The sequence below is a fragment of the Meleagris gallopavo genome, chromosome 11, assembly GCF_000146605.3.
Source record: "Meleagris gallopavo isolate NT-WF06-2002-E0010 breed Aviagen turkey brand Nicholas breeding stock chromosome 11, Turkey_5.1, whole genome shotgun sequence".
NCBI classification, from domain to species: domain Eukaryota; kingdom Metazoa; phylum Chordata; class Aves; order Galliformes; family Phasianidae; genus Meleagris; species Meleagris gallopavo.
In genome coordinates, this window is record NC_015021.2 from 11,396,663 (window position 1) to 11,417,388 (window position 20,726).

The 20,726-nt window shown below is 42.2% G+C and overlaps 2 protein-coding genes across 5 annotated transcripts; one reads left to right on the forward strand and one right to left on the reverse strand.

Annotated features, from left to right (window-relative positions):
• The first annotated feature begins 6 nt into the window (after window positions 1-6).
• On the forward strand, window positions 7-16,376 carry IWS1 (interacts with SUPT6H, CTD assembly factor 1). 4 transcript variants are annotated; one of them, XM_010716613.1, is made up of 16 exons: window positions 7-66; window positions 300-415; window positions 2,280-2,336; window positions 6,120-6,795; window positions 7,361-7,553; window positions 7,786-7,843; window positions 8,202-8,302; window positions 9,024-9,174; window positions 10,827-10,909; window positions 11,157-11,286; window positions 12,090-12,207; window positions 12,946-13,057; window positions 13,260-13,316; window positions 13,510-13,621; window positions 14,217-14,375; window positions 15,970-16,037. In XM_010716613.1, the coding sequence occupies exons 1-15, from the start codon at window positions 33-35 to the stop codon at window positions 14,343-14,345; spliced, it is 2,127 nt and encodes a 708-aa protein (XP_010714915.1). In that variant the 5' UTR covers window positions 7-32; the 3' UTR covers window positions 14,346-14,375; window positions 15,970-16,037. The 4 variants fall into 4 exon arrangements, with proteins under 4 accessions (XP_010714915.1, XP_010714914.1, XP_003209000.1 ...); XM_010716612.3 differs by lacking the exon at window positions 14,217-14,375 and having other exon boundaries at window positions 15,970-16,376; XM_003208952.3 differs by lacking the exons at window positions 2,280-2,336; window positions 14,217-14,375 and having other exon boundaries at window positions 15,970-16,376.
• A 1,785-nt stretch (window positions 16,377-18,161) lies between these two features.
• On the reverse strand, window positions 18,162-20,722 carry LOC100549016 (coagulation factor IX-like; the record flags this gene model as incomplete). The annotated part of the gene is made up of 4 exons (XM_019618874.2): window positions 18,162-18,830; window positions 19,382-19,499; window positions 19,824-20,317; window positions 20,536-20,722. Coding segments are annotated over 4 exons (1,377 nt in total), but the record flags the coding sequence as incomplete, so codon positions are not given.
• Window positions 20,723-20,726: the final 4 nt, after the last annotated feature.

Genomic DNA, 20,726 nt, shown 5'->3' on the forward strand with positions numbered 1-20,726 from the left:
CCCCCGGGTCTCGGCGGGGCCGGCGGCCCGCCATGGAGAGCGAGTACTACGGCGGGGACCAGTCAGGTAGTTGCGCGGGAGGGACGCTAGGGCCCGGAGGGAGGGACGGACGGACGGACGGACGGACGGACGGACGGGGGAGTTGTGGGTCCCTGTGCCCTAAGCAGTCTGTGGGGGCTGTGTCCCTACGTGACCGCACGGCTGTGCCCCGGCCCGGCTGCTGGGTCCCCTGGAGCCTTCAGTGCCCGGTACGTATTGGGAAGTGTCACCGAATTTTCCCTTGTTTTTCCCGTGGGCAGATGATGGTGGAGCTACTCCGGTGCAGGATGAACGAGATTCGGGATCTGACGTTGAAGATGAAGGAAACGAGCAGCATTCTGGATCTGAGAATGGAAGTGTAGGGCACCATTCAGAGGTACTGTTAGTGCTTCGTGTAGGTGGCTCTGTTGTTAACTGATCTTTGATTTAAAAACGTATCGCATCCTTAATTGAGTCTTTAGTGCTTATTCATTTGATCTGAAGGGCTCTGTGTGGCAAAACTTTACTTGCAGAAACGAATGTCTTCTCATCTCATCTCTTGACTTTTGGGTCTTCAGTTGTGACAGCGGTCACAGTTTGCACTAGAAAAAGTGTAACACGTGCACTCAGTTGCAAGAAGATAAACTTCCTGGATTTTAAATTCTGAGCAGTGGGTTGAAGGATTTGGAATTTTGCTTTAAATTTGACATAGTAATGTAAAACCATGCGTTGCGGAGGTATAGATTTCCTTACCAAAGAATAAATGCTTTCTCATCTTCCATCTTTCCTTTTGGACATGAGCCTTGCCTCTGAAGTTTGTTTGTTCTGTGATACGCTTTTCACTTTGTCATTCACAAATGAGTAATTCTCCCTGTGTGGAAAGATGGCTCTTCTTTGTCTGAAGAGCTCTGTGCTATGAAACTTGGCCCCTTGAAAAAGTGCTGGTGTTGTGATATAGGGTTGTATTTGGAGGAGAGGTGCTATTACTCATGGTTTGACTCCGGGGGTTTAAAAGAAATTCTGGTTAAAAAAAAGTATCTCCCGTGTCTGGGGTGATTCTGGGGTTAATCTTGAGGAATTTCTAGTGTCTTGAGATGATAGAATGACATCAGGTTTTCCTTGGCCTTGCTGGGAGGATTTTGGACTGGAAAATCCCAACTTCTGCCACCAGAGTTATGTTATGGAGAGCTCTTCAAAATTAAAATCAGAGCCATTTCACTCTGCAAACTGTGTTGCATGTTGCATGAAGATCCGAACTAACTTTGACATCCATTGGCCTTAGTATCCATTTGAAGAAGTTGCTTAAAATGCATGGTATGGTGTTTTCTAACAGATTCTAACACATCCTCTGCTGTGGGGTAACTTGCAATCCTAATTTATTTACTTTTAATTTGTGCTTTCATCAGAGTTAGGATGTGAAGATTTGGTATGAGTGCAAAAGGAAAGCTCTCACTTCTTTGAATTTGAGTGTAAAGCACATTTGGATTTGTTTCTAGAGATACTGGTATTTGCAGTGAAAGAAATTGGACTGCAGGGGATTTGCTGTCAGTCAGCATCTGCCATTGAGACAGTTGAGATTTCCATGTGAGGAAGAAATATGATTTTATGTGTGACGGAAATAATTGTCTTTGATAGGAATTTTGTACTTTTGTTTTAATGGGGAAGAATCATAACGAGAGCATGGAGAGCTGTGATGCTGCTACAGTTATATTAAGCTTTATCTTCAGTGTTTGAAAACTTGATCCGTTGTTCTTCTGTGCTCCTGCTGAATTTTAATTTTGTTTACTGTTACCAAGTAATTGAAAATCTGCCTGAAAGAAACAAAGATTTGGCCATTTACATCTTCAGTGTGACCTGTTGTTGTTGCTGATGGTTCTCTGCATGTACCTCCAGCATTGTAAGGGCTTTGTTCCATGATAGCTGTTAATTTTCCTCTGTAGGCAAAATAGAAAGTCCACTTAAAAACAAACAAATGAAAAATCCCCAGTAGCACTAAAAAATCCCTCTTTATCTGGTAGTAAATATGAACCTCCAGGCCTTAATGCTTGGCTTGATTTGGCTAAAATCATAAAAAAATTATTCTTAGGTGTTTTCTTTTAGTCTTCCATTCCTAGTAATTTAATGCTTTCCTATGTCAAACTCCAAATGCAACTTGGCTGACAGTGTGGAGCTGCTGTCTCTGAAAGAAGAGTAGCTTTCAGTTATTTATTGTTCTATTTATCCTAAATTTTCTCTCATCCTATTATTTTTTTCATCTTTAGGAGTATGTGGGAGGAATGACATTCAAAGGTAATAATACCTTTGAGACAGCCCAATCAGTTAAGTCTATTTAATTCCTATTTCGTCTCGAATTCAGAGCTCAGATACAAAGAACTGAAGTTTTAAAATTTCCAACTTTTTTTACAGGTTCTTAACTTTAAAGAAAAGGGGGATCCTGAGGAATTACTTAAGTAGGTCTCAGGTATGTGGGTTTTTCTTTTCCACAATTCTTTTCTGGCTTTCCTTCCCCCAGCCCCACTTTATCTATAAATGCTCTCTTTGATGTCCTTACCAATTCTGTTTCGGTCAAATGGAATCAGATGGCACGTAGTTTTAGTACAGTAATGAATATTAAATCATGTTTACAGTGTTTGTACAAGTCAGGTTCGTATGGAAATCTTCAGTGACTTAGATCTAAGCAAGTTGCTGCTGTCTTCATGATTTAAGTTATGGTTTGACTGTGACTCTTAACAAACACAGAAATATCTTTTACTGAAAACAAGCTTCCTGAACTGCCTACGATGGTTATGTGTGCCTTAGTTTTATCAACTGCCATTCATGAGATTATAGGGGATGGGTCAATTTTGTTCATCTTAATGATTATCAAAGTAGTAAGTCTTAAAAGCGGCTGCATGCTGATCCAAAAACCTACTTTCAAGATGAAATTTTCATGTAGAAGGATAACACTGTAAATTTGATTTTGGTGTATTTTATACTGTACTAAAGCCTCATGTTATGGAATTGTCAGTTAAAAATATTAAGGACATCTCAATTTAAAAGTTTATAGATAAAGAGGAGGAAGAAAAGAAAGCAAAGGAATTAGAAAAATATGGTAGCACTTACCTGAGACCTACTTGTTTCTAAGGATATCTCTTCTTTTAGTCCAGTAATTGGACAAATAATAAAAAAAAACAAACAAAAAACAGAAGACTCTAAATTAAATCATTGACTTACTGGAACATATCTTTTTAGAGATGAATTGTTTTTTAAGGAAAGCAGGGAAGGTGTGTCAGGGAGGTAGAGGAGAGACCAACACTCTCGTATTAAGTTTATCATCTCGTTGTGAAGTTGCTCTTGCTTTTTGTATGGAGAACATTCCCAAGCATTCAAGGGTGTATGAATTGTGTTTGGCTGACCTCGCGCTGATGGCTGTGGACAGGGCCTGCTTGTAGTGCCTCAGTTCTGAGCGAGTCAGCTGTCTCAGCTGTGCTTTAGAAGATGTTCAGTCACTGTAAGGTAGTGCTGAGATGAGGCAGTACCTGTCACGTCCCTGCAGGGCTTCCTGGGCTGACGTAACAGTGCTCTTTAGGTTGGCTGTGGTTGTTTTCCTGATTGGGGATCAGAGCAGGGGGTGCCTGTGCCCAATCTCTGTAGGGTTGCATGTATTACCTACTGCTTCCCGAGCTGTCTCTTAAGCTGTTCTGCTGTAGGTGACAATATCACAGTGGAGTTCAGAAGCTGTAATTATCACTGAGGTTTGTGGTGCAGAGCACAGTGTAAGTCGCAGTGGGAGCTAATTAAGGTGCATGGATGCTCTCCTTCCCCAGCACCTTCCTTCTCAAGTGTGACTGCCTGTTTGCGGTAACAGATGAGAGGTTCAGTATGTTGTAAAGTGCTTTAGTAATGCTGCTGTCTAATTGGAGTCACAAGTGTTTTGTGTAGGAAGTTCTTTGTAGCTTAGTCATATATTCTGAATAGGTGGCTGTATTGCCTGCAGCCACGCTTTTGCTTGTAGAAATATTGAGTGATAAAGAGTCACTGTGGATTCAAGTTGCTTTTTCAGTTCTACTTAACATTTACTAAAGACTTCTTAGTCTTACAGCATGGAAGGTGACGAGCCTGATAGTTAAACAGTTCTATTTCTCTTGTGTACTGTGGTGATGTTTAACAACATGCTTTATTATAGCTGTCATAATTGTTAGTACCTGTTGAATATCAGACATCTGAAATCAGGAGAAAACAGGCAAAGCACATCAACTTAAATGTATAGCTGCATTTCAGTGCCTCTCAGTGATCCAATCTGTAATGCTGTTTTAAGCAGCTGAAGCTTTCTTTTATCCTAAACAATATGGTGAGAGAAAATACATCGTATACATGTTCTTAGTTTCAAGCTTGGCAGGAGAAGGCAAACAAATTAGTATTTCGATGAACAGAAAATAAAATCCTGTAACAAACAGTGATTTGGGTGTGTGGTGTACCTCAGTTGTGCGCCCTCAAATCTGTAGATATTTAATCTTTTTATTTAAAACTCCTGACTTAGTTTTTTAACTGAAACACGTTTCCTGTCTGTGAGGAGGAATGAGAACTGCAGAACGGTAGCAGTGTGATTGAGAAGGCTGCCAGAGAGGAAAGTGCTCGTGTTATATATGGTATTAAGGAACGTGGAGATAGTGAAGTTGTATTTGAAGTGCTGGTTGTAAATTTATGTGGTCCTGACTCTTTTTTCCCCATTGTATGGTAACTTTCTTTTACTTATATTTCAGTCATGTTGAATTTACAGTTGTATCAAGTGCTAGCCAAGGGGATAAATGCGTAAGATCCAACATTTTAAGAATTATTGTACTGAACAGTTTATATAAATCTGTCGGGAGTAATTCCTAAAAGGGATTGAAGTTTTGCTTTATTTAAAATTCCTTCTTATCCATATGTTATAAAGATTAATAACTGTTTCTTGTAACTGTAGGATAGATATACCTGCGTTATTGTGGATGGCTCTGAGTGTGGGAGAAGAATGACTGTGGGGAAAAAGAAAAATATAAAACGTGCTCTCCCAATGAAAGTAAATTGGTAACAAGTTTTGGAAGCTTTAGGACATAGAGATGTGTAATTATCTCCACAAACTGAGTATTTCTTGGAATAGCAGATACTAATGGAAGGAGTCTGCAGCCGAGAAGGCAGAAGCATGTAGAAAAGCTGTTCCTTTCCAGTGTCATTTCTAGCTGAAAATGGTTGTGGTGACAGTGACCATGCAGGCAAGCTGAATTAAGGAATGAGAATTCAACAGAGTCTGTTTTCTTGGGCAAATGTAGAACTTGGATCTTGTGAAGATGAAATAACATTCTGTTGTCTGCACTGATGTAGGCAGGTGTCTTGTGATAGATTTTCCCAAAATGGCTGTTCTTGCTGGGTAGAAGACACAAAAGATTGTGTTCTCTTACGGATTTAAGAAGGTTGGTGTATTTACAAATAGATACAGCATGGGAGCTCTGAGCTTAAGAGACAGAAGTGTTGAAACTGTTCTTATATCGTTATTAATCAAGACATTAAGAACTGGTCTGACCAAAGCTTTATGTATTTTTTAATTGGCTTCTGATCTTGACATTTTTTTAAATGTTGAAAGAGTACAAGCTCTCTTGAGCTTCATTCAGAAAACAGTGCATGTGCAGTTTCAGTAAAATGTATTTAATACAAAAAAGTTTATTTGGCATCTTAAGAAAATGACCAGTACAGGAGGTTGATTATTTTGAGGGGAGTTGGGCTAATCCACTTTGAAGTTTGGACTCTTTAAATGGAAGCCTTTAAGTATTCTCCCTGAGGGAGATGGACTTTCTTGGACATCTTAATTTGAGGGTTTTTTTTCTGTTACTCTTTCCGAAATAGATTTGAGCAGCAGGATGGACACAGTTCCATTGATCTCTGAAGATTTTCCTTGATCTGTGGTATTTGATAGTTTTTTGACACGGTTTGTCTAGCAATCCTTTCTATAGAGAAAGTATTTGAGTCTGTAGTAGGTTGGGCAGTCAGAGGGGAGGAAGGACAAGCACAGGTTGGGAATGCTTTTTGTTCCTTGTTTTTTTGCTTTGTTGTCTGAGATCTTGTTTGTTTGTGTTTTTTTTTTCCAGAATGAACACAGCGATGGAGAAGATGATGGGCAAATGGGAGAGCCTCATATGACAGACTCTGAGAATGAAGATGCACCGAGGCAAAAAGACAGTGACTCAGATAACGAGGAGCCTCCAAATCACAATGCAAGCGATTCTGACAACGAAGCAGCTCAGGGAGGGAAAGACAGTGACTCTGATACCGAGGACCGTCCAAACCAACACTTAAGTGACTCTGAAAACGAAGATGCCTTAAATCATCAAGCGAGTGACTCTGAAAATGGAGAACCTCCCAGGAATCACAGTAGTGACTTTGAAAATGAGGAGCTCCAGAAGCAGCCGGCCAGCGACTCAGAGAATGAGGAGCTCCAGAAGCAGCCAGCCAGTGACTCGGAGAGCGAGGAGCTCCACAAACAGCTGGGCAGCGACTCAGAGAGCGAGGGTGTTGCCAGGCACAAACCAGAAATAGAGTCTGATGATAGTGATGGGGAGGACAGGAAGGAGGAGGTGCAGAATGATTCTCACCATTCAGATAATGAACAAGCGAGGGAAGGATTTCAGGGTTCTGACAGTGAAGAAGAAGGTCCTCAGAGACGAAAAATATCGGACAGTGATGATGATGAGAAAGAAGAGGAGAAGACAGTGAAGAGGAAAACAGCTATCCTCTCTGACAGTGAGGATGAGAATGAGAAAGCACGTAAGAAACTTTAATGTGAAAATAATGTGATCTGACCAGCAGTAGTGATATAATTAGTATCTAAGATAAATGCGAAACTGCAGAGTAGTTTTGTTCTTAGAGCACTGCTTTTGGGGAGGGGATTGTTCTGTGTGAATATGTATCCAGTGCTTTGGAGTAATGAGTAGGTTTAACAGAAGTAAAAGAAATTCTACATCTACAATCTTGCTCTATACTGGAATCTGTTGTCACATTGATTGTTTCTGTTACAGTTATTTCTTGATTTGCTGTTATTTCTCTGGTCATATTTTTCCTCTATTTTGTCTTAAATATACTAGGAGTGAGAGTTTTGAAAGCAAAAGTTCATATGAACAGATGTGCTTTATGGAGTTTTATTCAGTTACTGACTGGATAAAACAAATTTCAGAATGAATGTGTTTTCTTTTTCAAAAGGGCAGTTTTAGTGTAGGAATGCTAATTGGCTTCCCTCCTGTTCCAATTGAATTTGAGAGAGAACAGCTGTCGGAGCACACCTGTTGTCACTTCTGTTACCAGGGCAGGTAGTAATGCTTCTTTCCATTGGCAGCTGCAAAAAAAGTACGAATCCTTTCTGATGTTGAAGAATCAGATAGTGATGCTGCTTCAGAGAAATCTGACAAAAGGAAGAAAAATATGGTATCAGATAGTGAAGAAGAGGAAGAAAGAAAAGAGGATACTGGGAAGAAAAAGGAAGAGAAAGATCTGTTTGGCAGTGACAGTGAATCTGGAAATGAACAAGAGTAAGTGCTTCTGGGAATATGAATTCCTTCAGGGTTGCAGGGAGTGACACTGATGGTGAATAGGAAGATGGAAAAGTACCAGCCAGAACCTACCTTCATTTGTATTGCAAGGAGGAAGGTCAGTGTGGCAAAATGGAAGGGGTGGATCTACACTGTCATGTTGGAAATGTCACAGAAAATGTGTTCTCACCGCTGCTGTATAAACAGATAAATGTTTCTGTTATCTTCCCAGGAACCTGATCGCAGATATATTTGGAGAGTCTGGTGATGAAGAAGAAGAGGAATTCACAGTAAGTGTTATTGTGGAGGTTTGGTATTTAGTTGACAGTGTAATCTTCATATGAAGCTCTTCCCAGAATGCCTGTTGGGGTTTGCATTCCTGTTGATGGATACTCTGTCTCAGGAGGGAAGTCTTTTTATCTCCTGAACTTTCTGAGGTAGACTCTGAGTTGAATAATTTTCATCACTCTGCTACTGAGAGTCATTGGTGTGAAAGCTGTAGGTGAAGTTATTAATCTTTTGTTACTCTTCCAGATAAGTCTGAAGAGAGTTTAGAGGAAGCTTTGAGAATGTAAAAGTCAGGCACCTGAGTTAATGCTCAGTCTTAATTCCTGCACTGACTTGCACTGTCTTTGTCTATGTTGTCAGGGCTTTAACCAGGAAGACTTGGAAGAAGAGAAGGGTGATGCAGAGATGAAGGAGACAGCAGATGAGTCCGACTCTGATGATAATGTCAAAAGAGGGAAGCAGTAAGTTGATGTGTTACGTACCTTGTTAATAAACACAAGATTTTGCAGAAGAGCCTCTCCATAAACCAGCTTGACTTCATGCAGCAGACAAGGGAAGGGCAGTGTCTCAGCAGAAAACACATTCTCATTGACTGTGACATAAGGTTCTCTCTGCCTGTTCAGTTTGGTCACTTGGCAATCCATAGCAGATAAGTGGAGCAGCAGCACAGGTAGAGCATTTTGGAGTTCCCATCAAAACTTAGAATAATTAATGAGGCAAACATCTACCTGTACTTCTAGCAGCTCAGTGCTAGGCTGCTTTAGTAGCATTGGAGTCACAGTTCTGTTTTTTTCCTCATAGGGGATAAGGTGTGATTTGACCTCACCTTCTCTCTTCTGTCCTTGTCTCCTCTAGTAGCGTCAGAGGAATGTATTGCAGGTACAGGAATGCTAAATCTTGGACAGCTTCAGTGACAGCTTTGGCACTTGTACCCTGGGTGTCTGTAGCTGCTTCTGTAAGGTCTTACAGACTTCTGAGCACAGCTCAGAACCACTGAAGGCCTTTGATTTCCCTGTTAGTGTACTGAAGGCATCTAATATCTTACAGGGACATTGAGACAGAATTCTAGTAGAGTTCTGGAAGACCTTTAGAAAGGTGATACTAGAGAAATACGAAATTACTTTCTACAAGAACAGTGAGTTAAACTCTCTTCTATGAGCAGACTCTCTCCTTGCATTGCAGTATGGACTTCATGTCAGATTTTGACATGATGCTGCAACGAAAGAAGAGTATGAGTGGCAAGCGTCGACGAAACCGTGATGGTGGGACTTTCATTAGTGATGCAGATGATGTGGTCAGTGCTATGATTGTGAAAATGAATGAAGCTGCAGAGGTGAGTTTTCTGGGTTCCAGAGACACTTAAAATTCATTTCTATTTTGCGTTCAGTGAAAGAGAGGTGTTTAGTACTCAGAAGTAGTGTTCAGGGTGCTGTGCATATTTAAACAGTTGATGAATATTTTGCTGGTCTGAATTCAATATATTTTCTTTCTGTTGAAACTTAGATAAATTGTTTTAAAGATTATGTTTAGTAAACGTGTTACACTTTTATAATTGGAGATCAATTGCCCTATAAGAAGAGATGAACACATGTTTTATAAAATGTATGTATATCAAATACCGAGAAAGGAACTGTATTTCATGATACAGTTCCTAGCATATAGAACTTGTTTGTTCTGCAGAAGAAACCTTTTCTAAAGTACTTGAATGTGTTAAATTATGGTAGAAACATAAAATTAGGGGAAATTTTGGTTTGGCAGACTTCCTCTTTCAGAGACTTGTGTTGAATATGTTGGTTGGTTGTGTGCAAGGTCTGCAGGCTCTTGTCTTTTGTCTTTGGAATATTGTTGGAGTAGCAATCAAGTTAACTGTTAGGTGGAACTTATTAAAAGCAATTGGGGACAATTTTAGAGAGAAAAATCTATCTTAATGTGTTTTGGGGAAGGAGGGGAGAGTAAGATGGTGGTCTGGGAGGGAGCTGTGACTCCTGGTCTTGGACAAGATGATGGGCATTCAGAGCCAGGCTGGATGTGGCTCTGGGCAGCCTGGGCTGCTGGTTGGTGACCCTGCACATAGCAGGGCGTTGGAATGAGATGAGCACTGTGGTCCTTTTCAACCCAGGCCATTCTATGGACAAATGTTCTAAAAGAAGCAATGAAGTGTTGGAGAGAAGAACGGAGCTCCAGTTGAGTTGTTTGTTGCGTGCCTGTCAGGCTGTTGTGGGGCAGAGGAGTGGGAGGTATTACAGAATCCTATTACAAGAGACTCACTTCTTGTAATAAAGAAACCCTCTGTGTAGGAAGAGTCTTCAATGAATTAAGTGTGAGTGGAAAGCTATTAACACATCAGGACACTGAGCTGTTGATCATAATGATGTTTTTGATATTTGATCTCAAGTACTGAATAGATACTGAAATAATGACCTTGGAGCATAGTCACCTAATTGTGCAGCTGACACTGTTCTAGCACATGATGCACAATTGTGTACTTTTATGTTAATTACACCATGCTTTACCCTCAATCTCTGCATTATACAGTTATTCATTAGTGAAACGAACGCATGTGTTTTCACTTCTTACTGTTTGATTAGTTGGTTTTTATTGTTCAGTTGTGAGTTTACTATCAGAGTTTCTAGGTAAGCTACACGTACCTCAGATGGAGGACCCTGCAGAAGTCCAGTTTATTGCAATAGGCCTGAATCATGAAGTAGAAAAGCATGTAATTCTTGGGGGAATCTCCTAATGTGATACTTTAATGAAAATGTTGATTAAGGAGGGGATTTTGTTTGTTTATTTATTTGAGAAATCATCATATAAGATGTGTTTTGGAGCTGTAGGAAGGAGTAGCATAGGGTATAAAGCCATTGTCATTCTGCCAAAGGTGCACTTCTCCAGTTATCCACTAGTCCTTTTCCTGTAAATGCTGTAATGGATGAGAATTGCTGATTTCTTCTTTTGATTATCTTGTAATTCTTCAACTCTCTGCAGGAGGATCGACAGCTAAATACACAAAAGAAACCTGCACTGAAGAAATTAACTTTGCTACCAACTGTAGTTATGCATCTTAAAAAGTGAGTCTGTCTTGGAGCTGCTTATTATCTTGAAGAGCAAGTGGGTTTCATAGGGTGACATTACAGCTGTACTGAGAATGCAGGGAAACATTTTGGGTAAATGTTGGAGACAGGTGCCCTCAGAACTAAAATTACCCCTAGTTTTACCCGTTAAACTCAAATATACTGTTGCACTTGAAGGACCATTATGTCTTCAGATCCAGATGTGTTCCACGACTGTGGATTCTCTGTTCTTTAAACTTCCTAGGCAGGACCTCAAAGAAACGTTCATCGATAGTGGTGTAATGTCTGCCATCAAGGAGTGGCTTTCTCCTCTCCCAGACCGAAGTCTGCCAGCACTAAAGATACGAGAGGAGCTTCTGAAGATCCTGCAAGAGGTTTTAAACTGACTTTTAACTGTATTTGATCCGTGGGTTTACAGTCATGCTTTGGGGAAATGTGTAGTGCTGACTGCTGTGACACTGCTGGTGGGCCAGGTGCTGAAGTGCAGGAGGAAGCAAACCACAAATTAGATGTTAAAATGATGCAACATTTAAACCAAACAAGTGTTCCTTATGTTGTAGGTATGCTGTCTAGCTGAAAAAAATGTGGGTAGGGAATTGTAGACACTTAATGTTGGGAAGATTTTGTTGTGTTCACAATAAAGCAAAAAGCTGTGCTAAGTAGCAGGCCAGGAGATATTTCAGAGAGCCTCTCACAAATGACACGTGTCAAATTCCCTATTCTCTATCAGGGAGTTCCCATGCTATGGCATTTCTAGATTCTGGAATCTGGACCTCTCAGTCACTTATCTTCCCTCATTGCAGTGGTTTATGTATTGTGATGGTTCACTTTTTTTTTTCATGAGTAGAGTATGGCATAGCCTTGATAGTGAGGCAGAAGTTAGATTTCTCTTGCAGCATCACTAGTTGGCTTTGAGTGATTGGACATATTTGTCCTTGTGTAAGAATCTGCACAAGTTCTGACTCAGTTAAGTTATACTGGAAGCATTTGCCACGTGAACTTGAATCCTTACAAAATGCTTGTTTAGGAAGACAGTGGCTCTGGTTTTGGGTAATATAAGCACAAGAGCATTTGGAATAAATACTTAACAGAATGTTGTTTTCTACAAAATTCAGTGACGCCATTAATGTTCAAACAGAATTTTTTGCCTTTTTCTGACTTTTCCTTTCTCTTGTAGCTGCCAAGCGTGAGTCAGGAGACCCTGAAGCACAGTGGAATTGGACGAGCTGTGATGTACCTCTACAAGCACCCCAAAGAGTCAAGACCTAACAAGGATATGGCAGGGAAGCTGATCAGTATGTAAACCTTTTATCTTGCTTCAGTGAGGTTTCTCTGATAATTTAATTTCTATAAGTCTTTTGCATGTTATTGTCTATAGTAGAAGTAACTCTGCAATGTAAGATTCTCCTTGGTCTTATTGCTTTGTTTGCAGGGCTCTAAATGAACACTGTTAGGTTCCCATCTGCGTGCACTTTTCCCTGTTTCTGTCTGTTTTGCTTTAAAATTAGAGGACAGCTTTTATTTTGCCCAAATTCTTCCCTGGCAAGTTGGCTGCATCTCCTCCTACAAGTTACTGAGGGTGGAAGGTGCTGTCAGAAAACTGCTTTTTCTCTGAAGTTCGGTCTGTCTAAAAATCCGGTACTTAAACAGCTATAATCTTGTGTGGTGTGTTCCATCTTGAATGACTACAAGCTGATTTAAAACCTTTTTTTCTGCTCTTCTGCATATATTTTTCTATTTCTAAAGTAACACTTACTGTGCTATGCAGAAGTTTCTGACACTAAGTGTTCCTGGAGCTGAGAGAGTCCAAAAAAAACCCCAAACAAACAATGCACTGAAAAGTGAGCAGAAAGAGACTTCATGGGTGAAGTCTTTCTTTCTGTCTGCAACTTCGGATTTCTCTGAAATACGAAGAGTTCATAGGTCAGCTGCTCAGCTGAAGAAAAGTATATATGAACCTTGAAAGGAATGGTTTGTAAATAATAAAGACTGATAATAAATTAGTTTAACTTATTTATCTATTTATTTACTAGATGAATGGTCTCGACCCATCTTTGGTCTTACCTCAAACTACAAAGGCATGACAAGAGAAGAGAGAGAACAGAGAGATTTGGAACAGATGCCTCAGCGGAGGAGGTTAAGCAGGTAGGAGTAGCAGACAGAAATGTGAATGCATTATTTTTCTTTCTAGGACTCCCATAAAGAAAAACTGTGTGCAAGTGTTAGGGTAAATTGAAGAACAGTTATTTCTGACCTCAGTTTTTTTCTCTTACTGTACTTGATTTTCCTTTGAAGTTACTAAATTTGTCTGTATGTGAACACTTAATAAGATTTATTTTTCTTGCAGTTCTGGTGGTCAGACTCCCCGCAGGGATCTGGAGAAAGTGTTAACAGGAGAGGAAAAGTGAGTTGAAGTTTTCTCATTGATTTTTATTTGAACTAGAAAAAGGTATTTCTAAAGAACTAACAGTACACGGTTTGTTTTGAGGCTTTAAAATCAATGATAATACTCTGTTTCAGAATTACCTGTATCGGAATCAATCATAGTTCTTTCTGTTAGAGACTGCTGTATCTAACAGGAACTTTTCTTTCTTCAGAGCTCTTAGACCTGGAGACCCAGGTTTCTGTGCCCGTGCGAGGGTGCCAATGCCTTCCAACAAGGATTACGTGGTCAGGCCAAAGTGGAACGTGGAGATGGAGTCCTCCAGGGTAAGAGCTGTGGTGTGGGGTGTTGTTGGGCCTCTGTTAGTGACTCTGTACCTAAGCTGTCTGTGAATAAGCCTGGGGATTTGTCTCCTTATTGCTGTAGATACTGAACAGCGTAGTGATTCTTTTTATGTGCCTCTTCTAATAGGAATAGACAACAAGTTTGTTTTCAGATAAGCCCATCAAATTCTTTCCGCAGGCATCGTTGCTTCTCTTACCAGAAAGAGATTTTCATGTTATCTGTTCTAGAGCTTCTCCCTAATGTAAGAGTTTGATGACAGGCCTCTTATTTTCAGAACATGTTGAAATAAAGCAGCAGTTCAATAAGTATGCCACTGATATTTTCTATCCCCCACTTTTTGTTTCATAATCTTCCGATAGTATTTTGGTTTGGGAAAACATCAAGGCTTTGGCAGCCATTAACAGCTTCAGTAGAGGCCTTTGCCTTGTTTAATTTGGTTCTTCCATCTACTTGGTATGGTTTTAATTTAAAGGTAGAGTACGTGGTAGAACCGATGTAAATGGAAGAGGTAATAACTATTGTAATCTTTCTGCTGTTATCTTTCCTTCTTTGCATTAATTGAGATATTGTTTCTAGCCCGGGACTATTAAGAGAGGTATTAGTCGCTTGGAAAAACACAAGAGACGGTTTGCTGAACAGAAACGACTCAGCAAAGTGCATCGGGCCATCAAGTTCAGCATTGAAGGCAACAGGATGCCCCTGTAGCCATGACACTGCCTTCCCCAAGTTTGAGAGGTATCCCTCAAGGGAGGTGTGAACAGTGCATGTGCTTCAGCTGTTGGCAGATTGCACATACAGGAAAGGAGTGTGTACACCCCAATTAAACTTGGAAAACTCTCCTTGTATTCTCTGATGTCTGCACTGTGGCCTAAACTGTAATTTGTACAGGAAAAAGTCTGTAGCACGTAACATCTGCCATGTTTCCTGCGCCTGTTACTTTCATGGGACCCAAATGATGAGTATTACGTGAGAATCCCTGTGTTCAGAAAGCTCTGCACCTGTGGCTTCTGGTGCTTGGCATACCAGCAAGTCTGGCACTTAAAACTTTACTTGAATTCTCCAGGTTTGCCTGGACAGATGCACAGAAATTCTTAGCTCTCAGTGTAGGACTTTGGTGTTTTACTGAGACAAAATAAGATGTTTGTCACACCTCTTTTCCACAGTCGTTGACAGAAGTGAGATTCAGGGGGTGGTTGTCAGGAACAAGAGAAGACTCCCCTGCCACGAGTATGGAGTGGAGGGAGATCAATCACTGACATGCATCAACATGAGAATTGTTCTGGCAGTGCTAACTCTGCATTCAGGTTCTGTGAGCAGAGGTGTTACAAAGGAACAGTGATGTGAGGCAAGCACAAATGATAGATGCTGAGTTTAAACTTCGTATTTATTCATGTAAAACAACGATGAAAAACAAAACTCAAACCCAAAGCATATACATAGATATCTCCCTTGAAAATCAGTGAAATTCCAGATAGAATTTGAGTGAATTCTATGAATAAATAGAGTTCGTTTTAAATGCGTGTTCCATAGCAGTGGAACAAGAGGCTCAGTTCCCAATAGCTGCTTTAGCCAGATGCTAAGTAGCATATTCTGATGTTGCTTTTTCCCAAACGTAAAAGGTGTGAAATTTCCATCACTGTTTCTGCTGTCCAGTTAAAGGGGAACTTGCATCTAGGAAGTGGTGGTTGTGGACTGGAATGTCCTTTGTCTTCAGTGGCGTTTCTCATCTGTGTGCAATAACTGCTGTGTTGTCTCTGTTCTTCAGCTGCAGTTAAAACACAGAGATGAAATGCAGTAACTTCTAGTAACTGATATGATCAGCTTTTCTTAGGCATTTCTTTCACTTCCAACCTCACCTCCTTTTTTTCCCAATAATCTCACGCTTTTTAAGTACTAATGAATTAATTTCAAAATAAATCACAGTTTGGAATTGACGTGTCAACTCAGTCAGGTGTAGTTACATCTAAAACCTTCCACAGGAAGCCTATATGTATGGCATTGTGCAATATATTTGTCACTACACTCCAGACAAAAGCTGTTCCAAACTGTATGTTCTGCCAGCGTGTGAACATCTCGTGTGTCTGTTAACCTCTGCAGTGGGAGAGCTTTCCTCTGTGACGTGTGTGTGATCACTGCCCTACGTGGGATGGTATGCTGGGGGAGCTGTATGTCCACGTGGGGGGAGCTGAGGGCAGAGCTGCACGCCCCTCCCCGCACCAGGGACTCCTTCAGATCCCACCTGCAGGCTTAACCTTGCATGCGTTGCTTTTCTTGAGCCTATGGGACGTCTGCTTTTTTTCAGTGGTAATTATTAGTTTTGTTTTTTAAGTTCCAGGGGAGCTCTAAGAAAGGGGTGAGTCGACTGGACAAACAGATGCGGAAATTCACAGATATCAGGAAAAAAAGCAGATCGGCCCATGCGGTGAAAATCAGCATTGAGGGCAATAAGATGCCATTGTGACCCTTCACAGAATACCCTGTGATCTCTGCTGTAAGACAATGCACCCATAGACTCTTTGGAGACCTTAATGTTTTTTTAACAACTCGTTTGGGGTTTTTTAGTTGATCTTTAAATTGTTGGTTCAGGTTCTGGTATAAGATAATGTCCAAGGACTGTGAATTTGGGGACTTATTTCTCCTGATTGTATTTAAACTTGCTCTATTGTGTCCTTTGTACAGATCACACATTTGTTGTATTGCAACACTTTAGACAATAAAACATCTTCTGTTTTTTGGGGGGCTGTCTGTTATTTGCTCAGGATGATGTATATGTGGAGCATGGAGGAGAGAGTGAGTATGTGAGATGTGAAGAAAAAATGTGCACTTGGTGTGTGGAGAAGCTGATAATTGCAATTTGTTTCTTGTTTTCCATTTCTTATGTGTTAAGTGCTTTTTAAATATTAATCAGTTTTCCTGTCTTTGGAGATCTGCACAACAGAAATACTGACCATCTTCCACTTGAAGGATTTCATTTGTCATGAATGTGTGATGCAGAGCTCAGAAGAGGACCAGCAGAGGCCAACTACTGAAAACCCAGCAGCTTCCAGCTGAAGTGCTTGCAGTAAGTGAGGTGATGCTGTTATTGATCTGTTGTGCTGTGAGCACAGCCTTCACTGGTGACTGCTGCTGGAGATCAGGCAGCTGCAGCTGAAGGGCTTTTGCACGATAGCATAGATCAATTTTACAGTAAACCAGACTTTGGAGTGAAGGTTATTGAGGCTGCTGAAGAGGACTGACCGGTGGCTGGGCATTGTGTGCTGTGCACTTAGATTGCCTGGGTGGAGCTCTGCTTATCCTACTGTGCACTGACCCAGAAGATACTCAGGGTCAGCTGGAGACAATAACAGAGAAGAATGTAAGAAGATGGTGCTTGCATTTGAGATCTGACTTTGTTAACCTGCAGGGGGATGTGATCTTTAAGCAGACAGTGAAGGATGCTTGCACTGGAGGCTGTTGAAGGAATTCCACTTGTATGCATGGTAAGAGCAAATAAGTCATCTTATTTATGTAACTGAGCTCAGGTGTGTGTCATTTTATGCCTGCTAAGTGTTCCAAAGTTTTTATGTTCTTTTTTCTTCTTAATTAAGAATTGACTGACAGGCTGGATTCTTTATTGCCATAGTGGCAGGTGAAGCTCTCTGAAAGTCAATGAACTGTATTCACATCCTGGTTCCATGTGGCCCTGAAGGTCTGTGAGTTAGGATGGCTTTCCCAGCCCTCCCCCTGCAACTCCCAAGCTTTATTGTAGTTATGGTACTGCACACATCAGGCACTGGGGGTATTTATCTCAAGAGTTTTGTTAACTACAGGCCCCTGGTGGTCGATGGAGCTGAAGAGAAGAGCTAATAATGAGTAAGACTTGTTTTTTATGCGAGCTTACTGGTAAATTGTAGGAAAGGTGACAAAGTGAGAATATCTTTGGAGAGGGTGAAAAAGACCACCCACAAACTGCAGCAAAGTGCTCCTGTGTGTATGCTGGTTTGCAGCAAACACTGGGAGAGAGAAATGATGTATAAGGGGGAGGGGGAGTCTTGAGAATTAAAAAGCATATGTTTTCAGAAAAAGGGTGTAAAAATTGGCCCTTCATTCTGTGCTACACCTGCAGGTCTGTGTTCTGTAGCTCCACTTGTGTAGTCTCTCTCCAAGCAGTGCAGCTTGTACAGCTTGTAGTACAAGATTCTTCTCAGCAACTTCTTGTATCACAAAACATTTGTATTTCAGTGAATTGAATTGTACTTGAAGCAGCAGGCACACACTACAAAACTTCCTTGATCCATGATCACTGTACCAGCATACTGCTTCACAGCCAGAGAGCTGACGCACAGCCTGCTATGTGCTTCCTTTTCTGAGCAGTCAGCCCCTGTGATGTGAGCAAAAGAACAGCCAGCCAAGCTCTCCTTTCTACTGCCTTCTTCAGAAAGAAGTTCAGTTGTCACCTTTGTTATTGCAGGAATAGTTCTTTATTACACACGTTTTTTTGCTTAGTAATATTTGTTGAATTGCTCAGTAAATTATGGTAAATTGAGACTCAGCATTCCTTTAAAGACAAACCTGGCTTTTAGCATCAGAGACAGCTGTAGTACAAGAATTGCCCCTATTTTTAAGGTCGCTCTTAGGAAAAGTTAATGGAAAAGTTTTCTGAATCTTCCACGCTTTCAACAGTCTCCTTAATCCAGGGGATGTAATTGGACACTCTTGTGTACATGCCGTATTTTCCCCTTTCAGCACAGCCATCCCCCCAGCTTACAACGCCCAGCAGGAACCACGTGTTTTGGTAAGACACAGCAAATGGGCCTCCGCTGTCACCCTTGCAGGCATCCGCAGCTTCAGTGCCATATCCAGCACAGAACATGTTGTCTGTCACCAGCCTGCTCGTGGACTGCTGGCACGTGTCCATGCTCACAATGGGCAGCCGCACCCGCATGAGGAAGCGCAGCGTGGAGCCCCGGCTGTGGGTGGCACCCCAGCCACTGACCATCCCCACTCGTCCCTCCTCGGCCAGCAGGGCTGCCAGGTTGGGGCTGGGCAGGCAGATGGGAATGGCGTACTCGTTAAAAACCACCTCACTGCTCAAGTACAGCAAGGCGATGTCCCCATTGTAGTTGTTGGAATCGTAGTGTGGATGCGTCCAGCTCCGTTCCACACCTATCTTCTGCTCCTTCAGTTCTCTCTGGTACTTGTCAAAGTCACCTGTAGCCACAACAAGTTAAAGGTAAGCCATCTGTAAGGGGCCTGCTCCCTATCTTTGTGGGGGAGCAGGAAGGTCATGTATCAGTGCTTTGACAAAAGAAAGCCAGCTGTATGAAATAACTTCTTGGAGTGCAGGCAAGATCCTGCAACTCAACTTTACCAGTTTGCTCCTTAGGGGCGAACCAACTACAGCAGTAGATTCCTACGTAGGGATTTTCACCATCAATGTTGTCAAGAACTATTTTGAAGTGCAGGACTCAGGATTCTGACATAAAGATTAAGGTGCAGCAGCGGTCTGTGCCAGTTATCTGGGCTGTGTTCTGCTCACTGCTGCTGTCCCTCTTTTCTTTGATGTCTCAAGCACAAGGCTGTACTGCAGCATGCCTGGTGTGATGGTGCCACTTGGCTGCTGCAACCAGTGCTGTTATCTTACCAGGCACTGAGAAGTGGGCAGCTCTGAGAAACCAAGCCTGCTGTACAATGCAACGTGGCCATTTAAAATGAGATCATCTCTGGGTTTGTAGGAGTATGCAGTGCTGACTGGTACTCACCTATGGTAACGTGGTGAGGTCTGACAAGATCGAGGCAGTGAGCAGCTGTGATCACCCAGCGACTGTTGATCAAACTCCCTCCACAGAAGCCAATATCTCTGCTGTCACGGATCAAAACCTGTGTGAGAACAGCACTGCTGTACTAGTAGTGATAAAGGGCACAAAAGAAGGATAGTGGCAGTTCCCCTGTTTGCCATTTGCCTTCAGTTTGGGGTCCTCTGAAAGGCTGGGGAGAAGAATCTCACCTGGGCACAGAGACTAAAAATACCAACAGTATTGTCCAGCAACAAGTGAAACATATGGATCAAAAGTGCAGTTTGAGAAATAAATACATGGTGTTCGCTTGGATTACTCTTGACCTACAAAACCAACCTTAGCAACCATTGCTGAAACTGCTCCAGCTGGAGCTGCTGTATAGCAAGCATCCAGGTGTGTTCATTACCTGCCAGGGGCACTGTCCCCGATGACACAATGATCCTCCAGTTATCCTGGAGTCCCTGTGCTCTGCGGGAGCGCTGGCATTTCTTTGGGGACACTGAGGTATGGCTGAAATATCTGCATTGTCACTCTCATTGAGACCACCAGGCATGTGCTGAGCTGCTCCTGTCTTGTCCTGCCCGGTGCTCTGCCCGCTCTGGTTCTGCCCAGAACTTTTCTCCACCATCTCCTCCTCCATGGCTGCTGCTGTCGTCTCATTCTGCCAGGCCGGTCCCTCTGTGGGCTGCTGCCTGGGGTCCCCACCTTCCTGCCCAGCATCGTCCTCCACGGCTGTGCTTTGCCCAGATGCAGCCTTTAAAGCTTCCTTTTCCTCAGCAGCACTTTGCTTCTCTTTGGCCTGTTTAACTGCATGAGTTGTGCTGCTGTTCCACGTGGCCACCTCGTGCCGTGCTTCCTCCAAGGCACGCCGGGCTCTGATCAGGCCACATGGAAACTGGGCTGGGGGAAAAAGAGAAAGGCTGTGAGCAATGGGTGCTTGATGCCGTGTCAGGAGATGCCGGTGGGAGGAACAGGCTCATTCCTGGCCCTACTGCTGTCCTGCTCCTCATTTGCACTCATGGGGGCACAGGATTGCAGGAAGGCTAACTGAGAGGCATCCAAACGTTCATTTTCCACACACCACCAAGCACAAACTCCAGTAGCTGGGTGCACAGTACCTGTCTGCATGCACTTCTTCCCGTCCTCGTGCAGGGTGTAGCCCTTGGCACAGGAGCACTGCACCTGGAAGGAACCGCTGTCCCAGCAGTACTGCCAGCAGCCACCGTTCTTGTACCAGCACTCCAGCTTCTCTGCAATGGAAGCACAGTGTGAGGTTAGTGCTGCAAACAGGGCCCTGAGAGAGAGTGAG

Excerpts from the sequence above, each read along its gene's own strand:
- IWS1 (XM_010716612.3), top strand. The coding sequence starts at position 33 with ATGGAGAGCGAGTACTACGGCGGGGACCAGTCAG. Across the intron at positions 2,337-6,119 it reads CCTTTGAGACAGCCCAATCA|AATGAACACAGCGATGGAGA; the intron begins GTTAAGTCTATT and ends TTTTTTTTCCAG. Across the intron at positions 10,910-11,156 it reads GTAGTTATGCATCTTAAAAA|GCAGGACCTCAAAGAAACGT; the intron begins GTGAGTCTGTCT and ends TAAACTTCCTAG.